At 39.5% G+C, this 17,908-nt stretch overlaps 1 protein-coding gene across 3 annotated transcripts in view; it reads right to left on the bottom strand.

The window, feature by feature from the left end:
* Nucleotides 1–218: 218 nt before the first annotated feature.
* Nucleotides 219–17,908, bottom strand: part of LOC131075892 (probable Ufm1-specific protease) — a 206,937-nt gene continuing 189,247 nt past the window's right edge. For all 3 annotated transcript variants that reach the window (XM_058012829.1, XM_058012831.1, XM_058012830.1), the window contains one exon: nucleotides 219–1,223. In XM_058012829.1, the coding sequence (XP_057868812.1) occupies nucleotides 994–1,223 (230 nt within the window). In that variant the 3' untranslated portion in view covers nucleotides 219–993. The remainder of the gene's footprint in view (nucleotides 1,224–17,908) is intronic.

The following is a 17,908-nucleotide window of genomic DNA, read 5'->3' as shown; positions in this document are numbered from 1 at the left end:
ACCTTTGCATGAGTTTTAATGGTCCACTTGCTACTAATTGTATCAAGTGCTATGCAAAAACTAAACAGGTGGGATTGAAACCAACCAAACCAAAATCTTATAACACCAATCAAGGAGTTCCCATTAATCAGTAAAGTGTTTGAAATTCAACATGCACTAAATTGAATCACATCCCCCAACATTTCAACATAAATTACTATTTCTTTTGCTAACTAACCTGACTCAAATCTCTTTTTGATTCTTATTTATAATTAGAAGGCCATTAGAGTGCAATCAAACCAAGTACGCTTTCCTTGTGAAACCAGGTTTCCTCTTAAAAACAAATAATGGTGCCTAAATCTGTCTAAAAGTTTGTCTACCATACTGATTCAAAATGTTGTCATCTCTCAAAGCCCTGAACCGTGGAAATATAAAAAAAAAAGAGATTCAAGCACACTAAACTATATAACAATAAGATGAGCATTATAAGACTTAAAGAATCCAAAGTCAGAGGCAGCGACCACCAAAGCACCGACCAAATAATTATTCCCAGCTTCATCTCTGCGAGTCTCATGAGAGATATAAATAGTGTACCATAAGGATGCATCCCACCGCCCCAAAAATCCCTGCATTTTTTGTTCGGGGACATCTCTAGGACATGGAGACTTGGGGGGGACATACGTACCCTCACCACCTGTGCCACCGTCCCTAATAAAAGGTCCATGCTTTACCAGTCGAAATTGTAGCAAGGATACAATAATGATTTTCACAATGGTAAGCAATTTTTAGACCACATTATTTGCCATGTTATGACTTATGATCAGTTATAGCTTATTGATTGGTTAGCTAAAAAGAATACCACAAAAACTTCAAACTACTAATTCAGATGCCACAATTAATATCAAATACAGATTTTGCCAAAAAGAAGGGCCTGTAATCGAATTGAAGTATTTGCTAAAAAAGGCAATTTAGTCCATAGGAGTGTACAGAAGAGAATCATTGACTTTTGCATGTTTATACCATATTTGGCCTTTGTGGAAGCAATAGGTTATAAAATTTGTCACGCAAGAAAAATTCTTTTCCTTTGCTACTGACTGCTTTCTTCCATCCACACCATCCATTTACTTGTATTGTCTTTAGGTCATCTGTCCCTGTATAATGGGGATCTAGAATAAGAAATGCACAATCTCCATTCAGCTCATTGTAGTCAACTCCAAGGAGTGTATAAGCTAGGACGCCACCTCCTGGAATGTACAGATATGAAAGAAAATTAGAAAGAGCAATAGCTTTTACATGAGCAAATTCAACCAAAGTCCAACAGACATTCCATTTGAAATAAGCCCAACAATCCATTGACAACAGCGCAACAAGTTTACACAAAATTATTTATAATTAAGTATAGTTGACAAAAGATGATACATAAACAATCACTTTAACTGCTTTAGTTTTCATCATATTTCATCAAGGTAGAGAGTTCTTTTTTAAAAGGTGCAAAAAATAGTAGTACAGATCAAAAAGATGAGATAGCCAATTTCATAGATAAACCATAGAAATGAGGAATTTTGTTGTCTAGTATTTGTTTCCAAAGGTTATTTTACTATTTATACTCACATAGCCTCGTCAAACTGCATTTATGAGTAACTGGATTCTAGATCATACAGTACCATATTAATCATGCATTGAATCTGTTGTTCTCTTGCATTTTGATATCACAGGCAGATAAGGACTAGTTTGCTTCGGGATTGTAGTTTTTCTAAATATTGTTGGTATCCATTAGGAACACAAGCACTGACTCTCCTTGATGCATTGAATGTTGGGAAGCAATTGGGGAAAACTGTCCTGTTGGAAAGTCTTTATATGTTAATTAGCTCCACATATTGGCAACTTGGAGTTTTGAGTTAACCACTGGCTTGATTCCTCAAATTATGTTTATGCTGATTAGTTTTGTTTTGTTAACTTTTCCATTTGTTCATCTGTTGTATTTATCCTACTGTTTAAAACTTTAATGTGATACAAGGTTCAACTCTTTGAAAAATCTATGTTTTACCTAACAATGATTATCCAATGTGTATGATGGTCATGTGCTGTCACAAGCCAACTCAAGGATTAAAGATTTGATCTTTACTTGTGTTGAACATGAAGATACCCAAAGAGAAACTAAAATCCCTTATGAACATCAAGAACTAGTTCATAGTAAGGTTTTAAGGTGCCATTATTACAGCCCAAAGTACTTTGGTAAAAATAAACAACTCTTATCACATTGCAAAGTCCATTGCAAAGCTCTCATTAGATACAAAACGGCCCACAGTTTAGCAAGAAATATTTTGGGGATCTAAAGCACAACAGCATAAACTGGAATCATTCGTTCATGTAAACCTATGGTAAACATAAAAGTAGAAACAAATTACTTGCAAGACGATTAAACCATCAGATAAATGTGTAAATCCCCACCCTTTTGTTTTCTTGGGATGTCTTGGTTTTGGCATTGTTTTCTGACTATATATTAAGGGATGCATAGGTCGTGCTTGTGCTTGTTGCTTTGAGTGTTAATTGGTGTTTCAGCTTCACTGTTTTCATTGATAGTTTTGTTTAACATTGAGATGCATGTATGGCGGTGTGCTAAGTTCCCTTTGAGAACTTAATTTTTTCCATTATTGTTGTATTCATTGAGATGCATGTGTTATATTAATTTGAAATTTGATTGAAAATGGACACTATATGTCATTGGACTTTGTTCCCAACATGCGACCCATCTCTGGTCTTCTAGCCATTTCTTGAGGAAACTTTGTATCCGAAAGTTGTTCCCCTTGGCTCGGTGAGTCTTCCCATGTTGTCGCTTTGTTGACAAGTTTCGTACTAAAGGAATTATGGCACCTTTTTCCTAGAGAAGCATTTCATTTCTTGAAAACAACATGTCACTGATCCAATTGGTTGAGAGTGTAGGTGTTGTTAACGTTGTTGTGAAGTGGATTGAAGGTGGTTGTTACCCTCATCCTACTCCTCATTCCAAAAACCGATGGTCAAGACATCTAGTCAAGATGTGACATCTCCTAGTCGTTCCAACATTTATGTGGATTTCCTTTGGTTTTGTAAGCTTGTTTTGGTGGGGATGTAATGTCCCCTACTAGGAGATTGCCTATTTGCCAATGAATTATCCATATTTATATTTCAATCCATATTTCTTAATCTTTTGCATGAATTAGTATTCATAACACATTCGACATTCATTGCATTAATGTCTTACCTTAAATTCTTTCCTAATCCTAATGAGAGATGGGGATTTACTGTCACAAGACGCTGAAACCACCTACAAGGAGGCTCCCTCAAGGCCCAAGACTATGTCCCTACCCATCTTGAGCTCACCATCACTTGTGATGAGTTTACTCGCCTTTCCCTACACACACCAACCTATCGACTCATAGGGCATAGTAGATGAATTAACAATAGGCCACTAATATAATAGCCTGTCATGTGTTATTGTAGTATGCACCCCCGGATATAGTTTTTTTTTTGCATGTCTGGGTTTTTTGCAAGGTTCTGATTTTTTTGGTTTTTTCTTGTTTTGGATTGTTTCTGTGTTTTTAGTTTTTGATAATGCAGATTTCAAGGAAGACAATGAACAATGCTTGAAACAACTATTACAACTACCATTAACAACTCAAAATACTGCAACCTCATCAAATACTATACTGATTATTAAATACTGATTTTAATTTCCAAGAATAATACAATAACCACACCAGGAAATTCAATGGCTGATGTTATGAAGAGTTACAATTTAAACTTGCTGACTTGACAAACCATTGCTGCTGGTAAATACTGATCTAGATGTTTTCACTGATGAAACCCTCCGATTTTGGCACCAGAACTGCTTCCTTAGCCTCCCACATCCAGGCTGGGAGCTGTACGGCTGCTGTGGTGGCCCAAAAATTCCTAAACAACCTCTGTCCCTACTGCCAATTGCTCTGATATGGTCCGATCTGCTACAGAAATGTGAAATTCGCATTAAACCACTGCCCAGAAGACTCAATTCCTTCCCAGCATCCCACCTCAGATCTGTGAATCTTGTGCTGAGTAGTACAGCTGGCTACAAGAAACACTAATTTGATGGCAGTCACAAATTGGTATTCTGATCTGCAACTATGAACTCCAAAATCTGCTTTAACAATCAGATTTGTCAATTACTTTACTGAATTTGATCCTTTTCTCCTCTTTCCCAAACTAATATGTGCTAAAATTCGATCCACAAGGGGGTGGGGTTTCGTCCACCACCTAACTTCTCCAGGAGGCTAAGTTCTTGAAGACCAGACTGCTGAAGAAACTCACAGCTAGAGCTCCATCGCCAAACTCATGAAATTAGAATACCTGGAATGAATGAAAATTGGCACCCAAAGCCCTTTTTATCCATTTTCTTTTCTCCCTCCAAAAAAGTTCAAACTTTTCCCTCCTTGCTTGGCTTAAAACTTAATTTATTTTAATAAATTTTACCAAGTTTATTAATAAATCTTCCCCTTTATATGATCGATGCAACTTAAGGGGTTCTTATTCATCAAAGGAGGTCAAATGTGTTAAGTTATAACACATGAGTTGGAACATTTAGGGAAAAGGGCCAAAGGTTTATTTTAATTTATTATAATCATAAGTGATTACATTAATCACTTAAATAATAATTTATTAAACCAAACTTAGGAAATAATTAAATTATTACCAATTTATTCTAAACTTGCTCATCTGGGCTCCATTTCGAGTTTTGTCTGAAGATGTCTTTCCACTATGAGCTAACTGGTAGTGCCCTCCTAAAAAATAGGAATTGTGCCAAAAGTTCCTCGAATGATCCCAAGGGTTTCTTGATGTGTCCTGGACAACTCCCAATCCATCCCTAAAAATAGGGATCCCTCCTAAAATTTTGGAGACTATCCCAAACTGACCAAACGGGCTCCTAAAGCCTTGATGTGTTTGTCTTTGCCTCTGAATAGGCTCCCTACTCACTCTACCGGCCTACGGGAGCTAGCTATAGGCCAATCTCCAATGTCAACTGCTTTGACGAAGGAGGGAACATTACAGTCTGCTCTCCCTAAGATTGCTTGTCCTCAAGCAGCCTCAATGTCGAGTGCTGTAGAATCTGCTCACTCTTCCATGTAGCATCCTCCACTGGCAAATCCTTCCACTTCACCAAATATTCCTTGACAACTCCGTTCCTCAACTTCCTCTCGCGAACATCAACAATAGCCTCAGGGACTAAAATCAACTTCCCCTCCTCATCAAGGGGTGGAAGAACTGTAGAGGGTATCACATTATGCCCAATTGCCTTCTTAAGGCGGGACACATGGAAGACATTGTGTACTCAACTATCAACTGGTAGCTCCAACTCATAAGCCACTTCTCCAATGCGTCTAATGACCCTGAATGGTCCATAATATCGTGGCTTAAGCTTCTTTGCACCACTCTTTCGAAGAGTGGACTGTCAGTAGGGCTGTAGCATGAGATACATCATATCACCCATCTCAAATGAACACTCTACATGCTTCTGATCAGCATACCGCTTCTGTTGATTTTGGGCTTTCTCGATGTTCTCCTTGAGTGACCTGACAATGTCTTGACTCTCCTGTAGCAAGTCTCTAGCTCTAGGTCTCTACTATATCCCAATAGCAAATCCAGATAGCTACGTGCATCATAGCCATACAATGCCATAAACGGTGTCATCCTGATAGACATGTGGTAAGTGGTGTTATAGCCGTACTCACACAAGTGTAACCACTTAACCCATGCCTTTTATTGCCCTGCAATGTAATTCCAGAGGTATCCTTCTACCCATTTGTTGACTATCTCCGACTGTCCATCAGTCTGTGGGTGGTAACTAGTACTCGGTGTCAGCTTTGTGCCACTCAGTCTAAACAACTTCTGCCAAAATTGACTCATGAATTTGTTGTCCCGATTGCTGACTATAGTCTGAGGCAATCCATGAAGTCTGAATACCTCCCTAAAGAATAGGTCCGCTACCTGTACAGGTGTATATGTAGTGGTGATCGCAAAGAAATGGGCAAATTTGGTCCATCTGTCGACCACCACAAAGATGTTATCCCTGCCTTGGGCTTTGGGTAGGCCCGTGATGAAGTCCATGGATATACACTCGCATTTCTTGTTTTGCTGACAAACAGGACACTTCCTAACACACTGGAGGACTTCACCCTTGAGTCCTCTCCATGTAAAACACTCTCGAATCTGCCTGCATGTTTTGAAGTAACCAGGGTGTCCTACCATGGGAGCATCATGAAAAGCCCTCAGGATCTTCTCCCTCAGCTCTAAACTAGGAACCAACCATATTCTCCCTTTGTAAATGATGAGCTCATTCACAATGGAGTATCTATCATCCTGTACTGAACCATCTATAACGCTGGTCACCCATGTGTCCTTCGCATACTTTGCACAAATCAGCCCATGCCAATCATCCATGACCTCACCAAGAGCACATAAATGAGGCCTCCTAGATAGGGCATCAACAACCACATTCTTCTTGCCTTTGACATACTCAATGTCAAAGTCATAGGCCTGCAATTTACTCACCCACTTTTGCTGCCTATCATCGAGGTCCCGCTGATTCGGGAAATGCTTCATGTTGTTGTGGTCTGTCCTAACCACAAATTTGCTGCCCCCAAGATACTGCCTGAATTTAGCCAACGCATGCATAATGGCTAACATTTCCTTATCATAAATGCTATAGCTCTTCTCTAGGCCTCTCAACTTCCTACTCTCGAATTCAATTGGGTGCTTATCCTGCATCAACACTGCGCCAATTCCCTCACTTGAAGCATCACACTGAAGCTCAAATGATCTAGTGAAATCAGGAATGGCTAGTACTGGACATGAACTCATCAACCATTTGAACTTGTCAAAACATCGTTGTGCCTCCTCTGACCAATGGAATTCTCCCTTTTTCGTCAAGTCTGTAAGTGGGGCTGCTTGTTGTGAGAAGCCCTTGACGAAGCGTCTATAGAAACCACAAAGCCCAAAGAACCCTTAAGCTGAGTTAGGTTCTTGGGAGGAGGCCAATCCATGATAGCCCAGATCTTCTCTAGATCAACTCTAACACCCTCTATACTGATAATATGCCCTAAGTAGAGAAACTTTGTCATACCAAACTCGCACTTGGACTCCTTGGCATACAAGGACTCCCTCTAGTATATCCAAGACCTCCTCCAAGTGTCCCAAGTGCTCATCCCAAGACCGACTGTAAACCGGGATGTCATCAAAGAAAATCAATACAAATCTCCGCAACCGATTCTGAAACACGCTATTCATACAGGACTGAAATGTACCGGGCGCATTGGTTAAGCCAAATGGCATAACCAAGAACTCGAAGTGCCCACAATGACACCTGAATGTTGTCTTCTCCACATCTTGCTCCCTCATCTGAATCTGATGGTAACTAGATCTCAAGTCGATCTTGGAGAAGTAACATGCCCCGTGTAACTCATCAATCAACTCATTTATGCAAGGGATCAGATATCTATTTTTTATTGTCTTTTTTGTTGAGGGCCCTGTAGTCAATGCACATACGAAGTGTCCCATCCTTCTTCTTTACCAAGACAACTACTGATGCGAATGGGCTCTTGCTGGGTTTGATATGCCCCATATCAAGCAACTCCTTGATGATCTTCTCAATTTCATCCTTGAGTCGCCTTGGGTGTCTATATGGGGTGATGATAACGGGCTTAGAACCCTCCTCCAGCTCTATAATGTGCTCAATCCCTCTGTCTGGTGGTCTACCTTGTGGACTATCACTAAACACCTTACCATGTTTAGTCAACAACCACTGAATCTGTGGAGGATACTCACGCTTCTGCTGCTCAACTGCAATAGGCATCAACACACACTTTGCTGCCCACTCAACCTACTCATGACGAATTAGTCTCTCCATCATCCTCGAGGAGACTATACGTACACTCCCATCTATCATGCCCCACAAAACATGCTTCGTTCTCCATAGTGCAGACATTGAGGTAGAACTCCTCAATCTAATGAAGCCACTTCATCCCAAGGATGACATCCATCTCTCCTAGTCCCACAACATCATAATCAGCCTTGAACTCATAATCATTCAACCTGAAAGGGAGGTTGAGAACTCTCCTGGTGCATGTGAGAATGAAGCCATCAACTACTCTCTCTAAAACCCTCGAACTCCTCTGTCTGGATCCCACGCCTAGCAACGACGCCCTCATCAATGAAATTATGCATGACTCATGTATCTAGTAAGGTAACTGTTGTGACGTATTCACACATCGCCCCATTGCAAATGCGGACCCCCACTTTTTCGCTTTCTAAGGTGGTTGTCTTAGCTTAGTTGTTGGTTGTTGTTGAGTCCTTTCTATTTACCTTTTGTTTGTAATTGCTCAGGAGTTGATCAAGCCTCTTTCTTAAGGATGAAGTGAGGTTCAACACTCCCTTTGCCCAGCCAAGGCATAATCAATTCCACTTCTCCAAGCACTGTCAGTGAATGCCCAAACCCGATCACACCCATTTCCATTCTTCGCCATTGCCATCACCATTCCACCTCGCCATCATTCATCCCTCCCATTTTCCTTTACCTCCCCTTTCACTTCCATCTCCTTCCACCTTCCTCTACCTTCACCTACCTTCACCTATGCCCTCATCTACCTAACCCTTTTCCATCCTAGCATACCCATCCCCTCACCTTCACCTACATTTCCACCTACCTCTACCTTCCCCACATTCTCTAGACCTCTCTTTATTTCCTTACCCATTACCTCTCCCTTAGCCTACCCATTCATTATCTTATTCTCCTACCACCATACCTCATCCTTCCTTTCATACCCTCACCCCTTAACTTCCTTCACTTCCCTACCCTTCCACCATTCTACTTCATCCCCTCACCCACACCTACACTTACACCTACTTCTACCTACATCTACATCCTTTACCCTCCATCTCACACCCCTTTACCCCTCTACTTCCCTTTCCACCCTACCCAACCCTCATTCCATCCTAGCCTACCCCACCTAACTATTCCCATTTCCCATCTTTATCCCTAATTACCTTTTTCCTAACCTACACCCTATCCTAAACCACCCTCCATTTAGCCTAAACCTACCCTTCCATCCCTCCCCATATCCTAACCCACTTCACCTACATAACCTCTATCCTATCCCATCTCCTACATTACCCACACTCCCTTTCCACCTTACCCCTACCCCTATTCTATCCTAACCCCTTCCACTACCCCTTATACCTCCCACATCCTAAATCTACCTTACTCCACCGTAGCACTCACTTTACCCCTCATTTCCCTACATCCATACCCCTTATGTCTCCCTTTCCTTCAACATCCTATTCCTCCTCTTTCCCCACGTAGCGGCTCCCCTTACCACTTCCCTCACATTCCTCTCATACCTGCTGGGCCCCACAAAATCTGAAATGGAGATTTAAAAGTTAGTTTCAAGGCATAGCATTTCCTCTAATTCCCTTTGCCACCGTAGCCTTGCTTGGGTCCCACCAATTAAATAATGGATGTAAATCAATTTTTCTAAGGCATTTCAAGCACCGACAGCAGCACTTCCTTTGACTGTCCTAATCAGCATTGCAAGAGGTGAATTATTTCCTTTTCTCCTTCATGGGAGCGAAAAAGACTTCCTTTGCTCCCAATTTGGAGCGAGTTTTTTAGAGTGCATTTCCTTTGTTCCCATTTTGGAGCAAATTTCTTCATATGCCGTCAGATGGAGTTGATTGCATCTCATAAAGAGGAGAGTTGTATGGAGAAAAGCTTGGTTAAGTGATGAAGAACTTCCCTTGCTCTTGGTTTGGAGCGATATCATCTTGAGGCACTTCCTTTGCCTTCAAATCAGAGCGATGCCTTTGAGAGAGCAGTTCCATTGCTAATGTTTTTGAGCAATGCTTTTGAGAGAGCAATTCCATTGCTAATGTTTTTGAGCGATGCTTTTTAGACCATTTCCATTGTCTCCCAATCTGAGTGATCTTTGCTGGATGGTACTTCCATTGCTCTAAAATTTGAGCGATCCTCTTAAATTGTATTTCCATTGCCTTGAAATTGGAGCGAGGTCACTTCCAAAGGCATTCATTGAAGGTGTTTTGAAAGCTTTTATGCATGGAGAACAAGAAACTTAAGGTTTAAGGGGATTAAACCAAGTTGAAGGGCGAACTTAAGTGACTTCCATTGCCTCCCAATTTGAGCGTTTTTCAATTCACTTCCTTTGCTCATGATTTTGAGCGATCTTCATGAGAAGTCACTTCCTTTGCTCCTATTTTTGAGCGAATTTCACATATAAGAGACTTCCTTTGCTCTTAATTTAGAGCGACTTCCTTTGCCATCAATTTGGAGCGACTTCCTATTAAGGTTATTTCCTTTGCATCTGATTTGGGACAAATTATGTTTGATGCATTTCCATTGCTTAAGAATTGGAGCGAATTTCTTCGAGATACTTCCTTTGCCTCCTTAAGAGAGCGAAAAGTACTTCCTTTGCCCTCTTAAGAGAGCGAAAAGTAATTCCTTTGCCCTCTTAGGAGAGCGATCCCCACTTCCTTTGATTATGCCAAGCAATGAAAAGTAATGAGGTGCCAGCAAGGATATATAATGGGGCCCACGTATTAATAAAGAAATGTTTTATTTTAAAAATAAGGCTGATCACACTTTGACCCCAATGAACCCGATAAGGATGGAAAAGAATTAAGACCAATATAGAAAGTCAGCTAACAAGGAAAGAAATGCCTACGTGGACCTAAACAAGGAACATTGTATTAAAGTTTAAAGCCCTGAAAATTCAAAATTTTTTAAAATAATAAAAAACATTTCAAGACAAGGTTGGCCATCACCATGAATCGGGAATTAAAGGATGCACATATATAAGAGAGGGTGGTAAGCATCATTCAATTATCAGACAAATTCATTTTAAAGTAGTTCAAGGAGCAGATTGGAGTGCAAAACGAAGGGGCAGAAATAAAATCAGAGCAGATTATTGCCACAGATAGGAAGATTTTAGACCAGAATTTTGATCAATAAAGAGCAGAAACTGAATCACATCTGGAAAGGAACACAAATTCAAAAAGAAAGACCAGATTTTTTGTGAGTTCTTATTTCATACTAACGGTTTAAGATGTATGATTTGCTATGTGCTCTTCCTTTTGTTCATTTCACAATGTTTTAATTCAGTATCTGTTTGCTTGTAGGTCTAAGACAAGAAGTGAAACATCAAACTCAGGCAGCATTAGGGAATTTACCATTGCAAAGGAGGATTGTGGATTGATGAACAAGTAATAGAGAAGGGTATTTCACAGCTACAAATATACAAGGAAGCTGCTCAAAGGGGAAGGTTTCATAATATTATACAAGGCAAGGAAGTAGGTTGCTCCACAAAATGAACACTCCAGCATTCTTCAAATACACAATGGAGATGAGAGGAAAATGTTTACAATCTTGGATTTCCTCCAGAAACCCAAGAATCATTGTTAGTACTCTAGGGTAAAGGATTTCAAAACAATTCGGAATCGACCTTATCAAGAAGTGAACTAGTTCAGGATTCTCGAACAAGAGGATGGAAATGCAAGTGTGATCAAGTCAAAAGAGTTAATCAAAGTTAGAAGATCAGTTTGAACAACATGATATAATTTGGAAGTGTGCGATCATAATCATCACTGTTGAAGCTCAATAATGTTGAATATCAAGAAATATTATTCAATACTCATTCATGATGATCTACAAAGTCTACAAGTGCAAGTTGAGGTGGCATCCCAAACACTACTCCACCAATCAGAGGAAGGTCCTACATCAGCATGTCTTGATTCAATGAACCAAGCTCACCTATGGGGGGCACAAACTCCAATGCACCTATCCCCACTATCTATTGGTCAAGTATTCTAAAGAGGACATGTGTCAAAGCATTGTAATTATTTCATTGGCCAAATTAAAGTTTGTTGTAACAAACCCTAATTAGGGTTTCATGGTAAAATCTTGGCCATTGATTAGGTTTGATCCTAGCCATTCATTGTAATGAGCTCTCTATATAAAGCTCAAGCTCTTCATTTGTAAAGGTTAATAGAAGAATAGAATAGTGTGTAGTCTAAGGATAGATAGAATAGAAGTTAGATTAGGAGAAGGCAAAGATTGTTGCCAAAATTTTGTTGTAAAGAGCATATGATTTCATTGAAGTTATGGTGAATTAATGTGTTATTTCAACAAGTCGCATGGTCGCTACTTCTCAATTCATTTGCTTTCGTGTTGATTAGATTGAATGGAAGAATTTGTTGAATGCATTTGTGTGGAATCCGTTTAGTCCATACCACTAGCCTCTTGCTGATTGTAAGAGTGCCTTGTGTTGTCAATTGGAATGATATGAGCTTAACTTCAAAATGATATAAGTCCATTGCTTATGCATTAACTTGAATGGTGATCAATGTCTGATGATAATGATTTGAACATCTTTGAAATATCCTTAGAAGATTGCACTAAGCTTGTGTCAAATTGTTCAGTTTGATGGTGACACCTCACCCAGTAGGATTCCATCGAACCATTCACCCATTCTCTTGCATTCATAGGACTAGAATAGACTCCCTCAACCCTACCTTTTGCTCTTTCTTTATTCTCCAAGCAAGTAGGTAGAATCTAAGTTCCAACGATTCAAGCATTCAACAATTCGACATAAGTCCCTTTGTGATTCCAACTTAATCACATCAAACCAACGAGCTTATCCACACATCATGACCCGACATACATGAACCTTGGAGTTGTCTCAAGTGATCCTTAGCCAAATCTTCAGAATTTGAGTAACTTTGTTCAAGAAAGGATAAGATACCTTGGTATTTTATTTTGTGTTAGACTGTGCATAAAAAACTGTGATAACCCCTAAGGTATCACCTGATATAAAGTTATTTAATAATGTTAAGATATGAACCAATTAAATTAGATTATTGCAAATACATGGTTAATACGATAATACAAGTAATATATTAAATAGAGAAAAATATATTTAATATATAATAAAGGAAAGTGTAATTTAATATGTAATGTATTTAAATATATATATAAGAAAATGTTACATATTATTTAAATATATAATAAAGAAAGTGTATTTATTATACATGTAAAAATATATAATAAAGAGGAAATTATTCATTATTTAAATACATTAAAAAAAAAAGGCAAAACAATGCATAAACTCCTAATAGACTATTAGGAGCCCTCCCGATCACCCCGCATGAAGTGGTGCGAGGGTAATTCCAGCCTGGGCTGCAATTACCACCGCACCCCTTCATGTGGAAGGGGACCTATGGAGGGGTACAACCCTTCACGGGGTATTAAGGAGGGGAGGCAGCCGCAGCAGTAAGAAAAAAAAAAAAAAGATGGAAGGTAGAGCGGGAGTAATATTCAACAATTTCATGGTGACAATTGCTGCTTCTTATTATTTCTAGCTGCATGAATCCTTATAAAATAATTAACATTTAATAATCACCATTCATGTAATAATTTTCCATTATTTAGATATCACCTAACTAAACATATAAATGTTTTTTAATCATCATTTATGATAGGGAGCGGGACTTTTGCTAGGAACCAACAGGTAAGGGGTAAAGTATTATCATTTACTAAGTATTATTATTACTTAATATGTTAATGTTAATTAATATATATTGTTCATTGAAACATAGGTAAGGAATATGTAAGGCAATTAATTAAGTATTATAATTAATTAATATGTTAACTTTAATTATATATATTGTTCATGGAACTTAGGTAAGGAATATGTTAAGGCTATTTATTATATGTATTAATGGATACAATTAATCAATATACTAATCTACACACTAAAGAATGATTAAGGAATATAGATGTGAATAAACAAGATGTAATGCATATGTTAACAATGGTAGGGTACATTTGATATATATATGTTAAAGAATACATTAGGAATACATGTTAACATAAAATGTGGATTATGAAATAAAATAGTACTAAATCATCAAAATGTATTATAAATGTAAATGTAAGTACATGTTGGAGGCCATAGGGAGGAAACTCCCTTAGTCTAAGGGAGGGATTATGATAATCCCTAGGGCAGTATATATACTGAAGATTGATATGCATATATAGGGCTTAGTTGATTAAACACCAACTAAGAAGAGACGGATCTGGCTGGTCCCCTCTGAGGACTTGGATGATGAAGGCATCACCCAAGGCAAGGAATAGACAAGGGTCTTCCTTGAAGGGCTTGGCAAGATAGGATTCGAACTCAACTTCGATTTCCTGAAGGGCTTGGAACCAAGGGGTTCCAAGAAGGCAAGCTTCACAGCCCCCTAAGGACATACTTTCATATGGCATTCGTATCCTTTTTTTAGATAAAAATTATGATCATGCTAATTAAGTGTTAAAAATAGATTGTGAATTAAAATGGTTTATATATATATATATATATATATATATATATGTTGTGTTCTAACAATCTGTTTTGCAAGTTAATGATCTCTAACTAGTAGGGACATTACAGTGGTATCAGAGCATAATCCAGCCATCCTGTGGGAAAGGTTCTTAGTTTATGATCACCTATCAGAGGAAGAAAGGAGCAAAAGCGATCGCTGATCAATTGGCCAAACAGTTCCAGATCTTCATGGAACAAACCAATGAGAAGTTTGAAAGGATGAGCCAGTTAATCCTCCAAAGCACCAACAGCAACAGTAGAGATATGACAAACCCTAGAAGAGAAACACACTCTAATCACACATACAACGAACGATCACCCCAGAGTTCTAGGCAAACAATTCCCGAATTTCTCCCTAGGGAAGAACATGAGAGGGAGGAGGAGGAATCAGCCACACTTGGGGTAGAAGAAGTCGCCCAAATTTATGCTAGATTGGAACCAGAAGTTTAGAGGGTGGTATCCTTCAAGGACTTCTGTGAGTCCAAGACTAATGAAAGTAGGAAAAAGAAACCCATGGGTAAAGACCTCAGAGCTAAAGTCAACAAAATGTCCCTACCCTGTTTTGACGGATCAGGGAAGGATGTTGCTCAAGCCTGTTTAAGTTCAGAGGGTGGTATCCTTCAAGGACTTCTGTGAGTCCAAGACTAATGAAAGTAGGAAAAAGAAACCCATGGGTAAAGACCTCAGAGCTAAAGTCAACAAAATGTCCCTACCCTGTTTTGACGGATCAGGGAAGGATGTTGCTCAAGCTTGGGTACAAAAACTAGACACCTACCTTTCATACAGTCCCATGACCGAAGGAGATGCCATAAAATTTGCCATACTACACTTAACCGGAACTACCCATAATTGGTGGCATAACGGTCTCATCACCCTAGGACATAAAAATGTCTCCACTTACAATGAGTTTACCCAAAGGCTCATCAGCCGTTTCGACCAAAAAGACTCTGAATGGTACTTCCAAGAGCTAACACACCTTAAGCAAGCAGGGACCATTGAAGATTATATAGATCAATTCCAAAACTTGTCAGTAATGGTCCCCGACCTATCCCAGAAAAGACTTACCTACATGTTCTTAGAAGGCCTGAAGGACCCCATTAGGAATTTTGTTAAACCCATGGAACCATAAAACTTAGGGGAAGCCATTAAGAAAACTAGGATGGTTGAATTTAGTGCCCCCAAGAATACCTCAACCAAAACTCCACATAGGAATGAGGGACCCCAGAGGGACCGCCGGGAAAAGCCTTGTCACTTGTGCAAAAAACCCTGGAGTTATAATCACCAATGCAAAGAAAGAGATGAACTCAGGGAGAAGGGGCTATGCTTCAAATGCAAGACCCCATGGGTGAGAGGCCATGAGTGTAAAAGAGGACAGTTAAATAACACCGAGGAAATACAGGATGAAGGAAGACCCTATAAAAGAACCAGATTTGAAAACAACATACCCAATACCCTGGCAGTCATCACTCAAGGAAATGAGAATAGATGTTTCAAACTCAAAGGGATTATCAAGGGACAGAAAGTAATCGCATTAGTAGACACCGGAGCTTCACATGATTTTATTAGCAAACATTTAGCAGCAAAGAGAAGACTAAAAACCCAAGAGTTTGAAGGTTTTGAAGTGATGAGAGAAATCATCTACTTAGGACACAAAATTAGTGAGGCAGGAGTAAGTGTGGACGAAGAAAAGATCAAAGCCATCAAGGAATGGCCCACCCCTAGAACCTTAGCCCAATTAAGGGGATTTGTGGGGCTATGCAGCTACTATAGGCGCTTTGTAAAGGGGTTCTCCAAGATTGCAGCACCCCTCACCGACCTAACTAAGAAAGGGGCTTTCGCATGGAATGACCAAGCCCAAGGGGCATTTGAACAACTTAAGATAACCATGAGCTCTTGCCCAGTATTGGCCATTCCCGATTTCTCTATTCCTTTTGAACTACAGTGTGATGCATCAGGGGAAGGAATTGGGGCCGTACTTATGCAAAAGAAACATCCCATAGATTTTGAGAGCCGAAAACTCACCGACACAGAAAGACACTACTCTATCTATGACAAGGAGATGCTGGCCATAAAGCATGCATTGGCTAAATTTTGCCAATACCTAGTTTGTGGTAGATTTGGTGTAAAGACTAATCATAACAGTCTACGCTTCTTTTTGAGCCAAAAGGATCTAAATGACAGGCAACAAAAATGGGTGAGCAGAATACAAGCCTACGATTTTGATATAGAATATGTGAAAGGAGTGAACAACGGGGCAGCAGATGCACTATCCAGGAGAGCTCATATCAACACCATTACCAGTATCTCAAAAGACTGGAGGGAAGAGATCCTTAATGAATATGACCAGGATCCCCAGACAAAGGAAATTTTAGCCGGGAATCTACCCAATGAAGATTTCAGGATTAAAGGAGACCTCATTTTGTATAAAGGGAGGATATACTTGATCCCTCAGACCAAATTCAAAGGCAAAATTCTCAAAGAATTTTATGATAACCCCCTTGCAGGACACCTAGGATACTACAAAACATATAAGCATATTAGGGAACGATATGCATGGAGGAACCAAAAGAGGGATATCCAAAAATATGTCCAAGAATGCTTAACATGTCAACGCAACAAAACTAAATTTACCCACCCAGCTGGATTGCTTCAACCATTACCTAATCCTAATCAAAAGTGGGAGAGTATTTCTATGGATTTCATAACAGGGTTGCCAAGGATACAAGGGAAGGATAGCATTTTCGTGGTAGTAGACAGACTCACGAAGTATGCCCACTTCCTCGCAGTCTCCACCGAATATAAAGCCCACCAGATAGCAGACCTATTCTTCAAAGAAATTTTCAGACTCCACGGCCTCCCTCTAAATATTATCAGTGACAGAGATAGCAAGTTTATTAGCCAGTTTTGGCAAGAACTCTTCAAAATGGCGGGAACAGATTTAACCCCTAGTACCAGTTACCACCCTCAAACCGATGGGCAAACAGAGATAGTAAACAAATGGATAGAGGGCTATCTAAGGAATTATGTTACAGGTTAACAGACTGCTTGGATTAAGTGGTTACCTTAGGAGAACACTGTTACAACACGACTCACCACATGTCAATAGGGATGAGTCCTTTCCAAGCCTTATACGGCTATGAGGCCACAAGCTTTGGGGAACTAACAAACCAAGAAAGCAAAGTACCTAGAGCACAAGATTTTGTGCAACAGAGTAAAGACATCCTGAAGATCTTGAAAGAAAATTTACAACAAGCTCAAAATCAACAAAAGCTCTACGTCGACAGGAAGCGTGTAGAACGGACATTTGAGGCGGGAGATCTAGTATTCCTAAGGTTACAACCATATAAGCAATCATCCCTCAAGAAGAATGGGACGGAGAAACTGAGACCTCGATTTTATGGGCCCTACCAAGTCATTCGAAGGATTGGGGAAGTAGCTTATGAGATTGAACTTCCCAAAAGCAGCAAAATACATAATGTGTTGCATGT

Source organism: Cryptomeria japonica, chromosome 3 (genome assembly GCF_030272615.1).
Source record: "Cryptomeria japonica chromosome 3, Sugi_1.0, whole genome shotgun sequence".
NCBI classification, from domain to species: Eukaryota; Viridiplantae; Streptophyta; class Pinopsida; order Cupressales; family Cupressaceae; genus Cryptomeria; species Cryptomeria japonica.
This window is presented reverse-complemented; position numbering and strand designations above follow the sequence as displayed.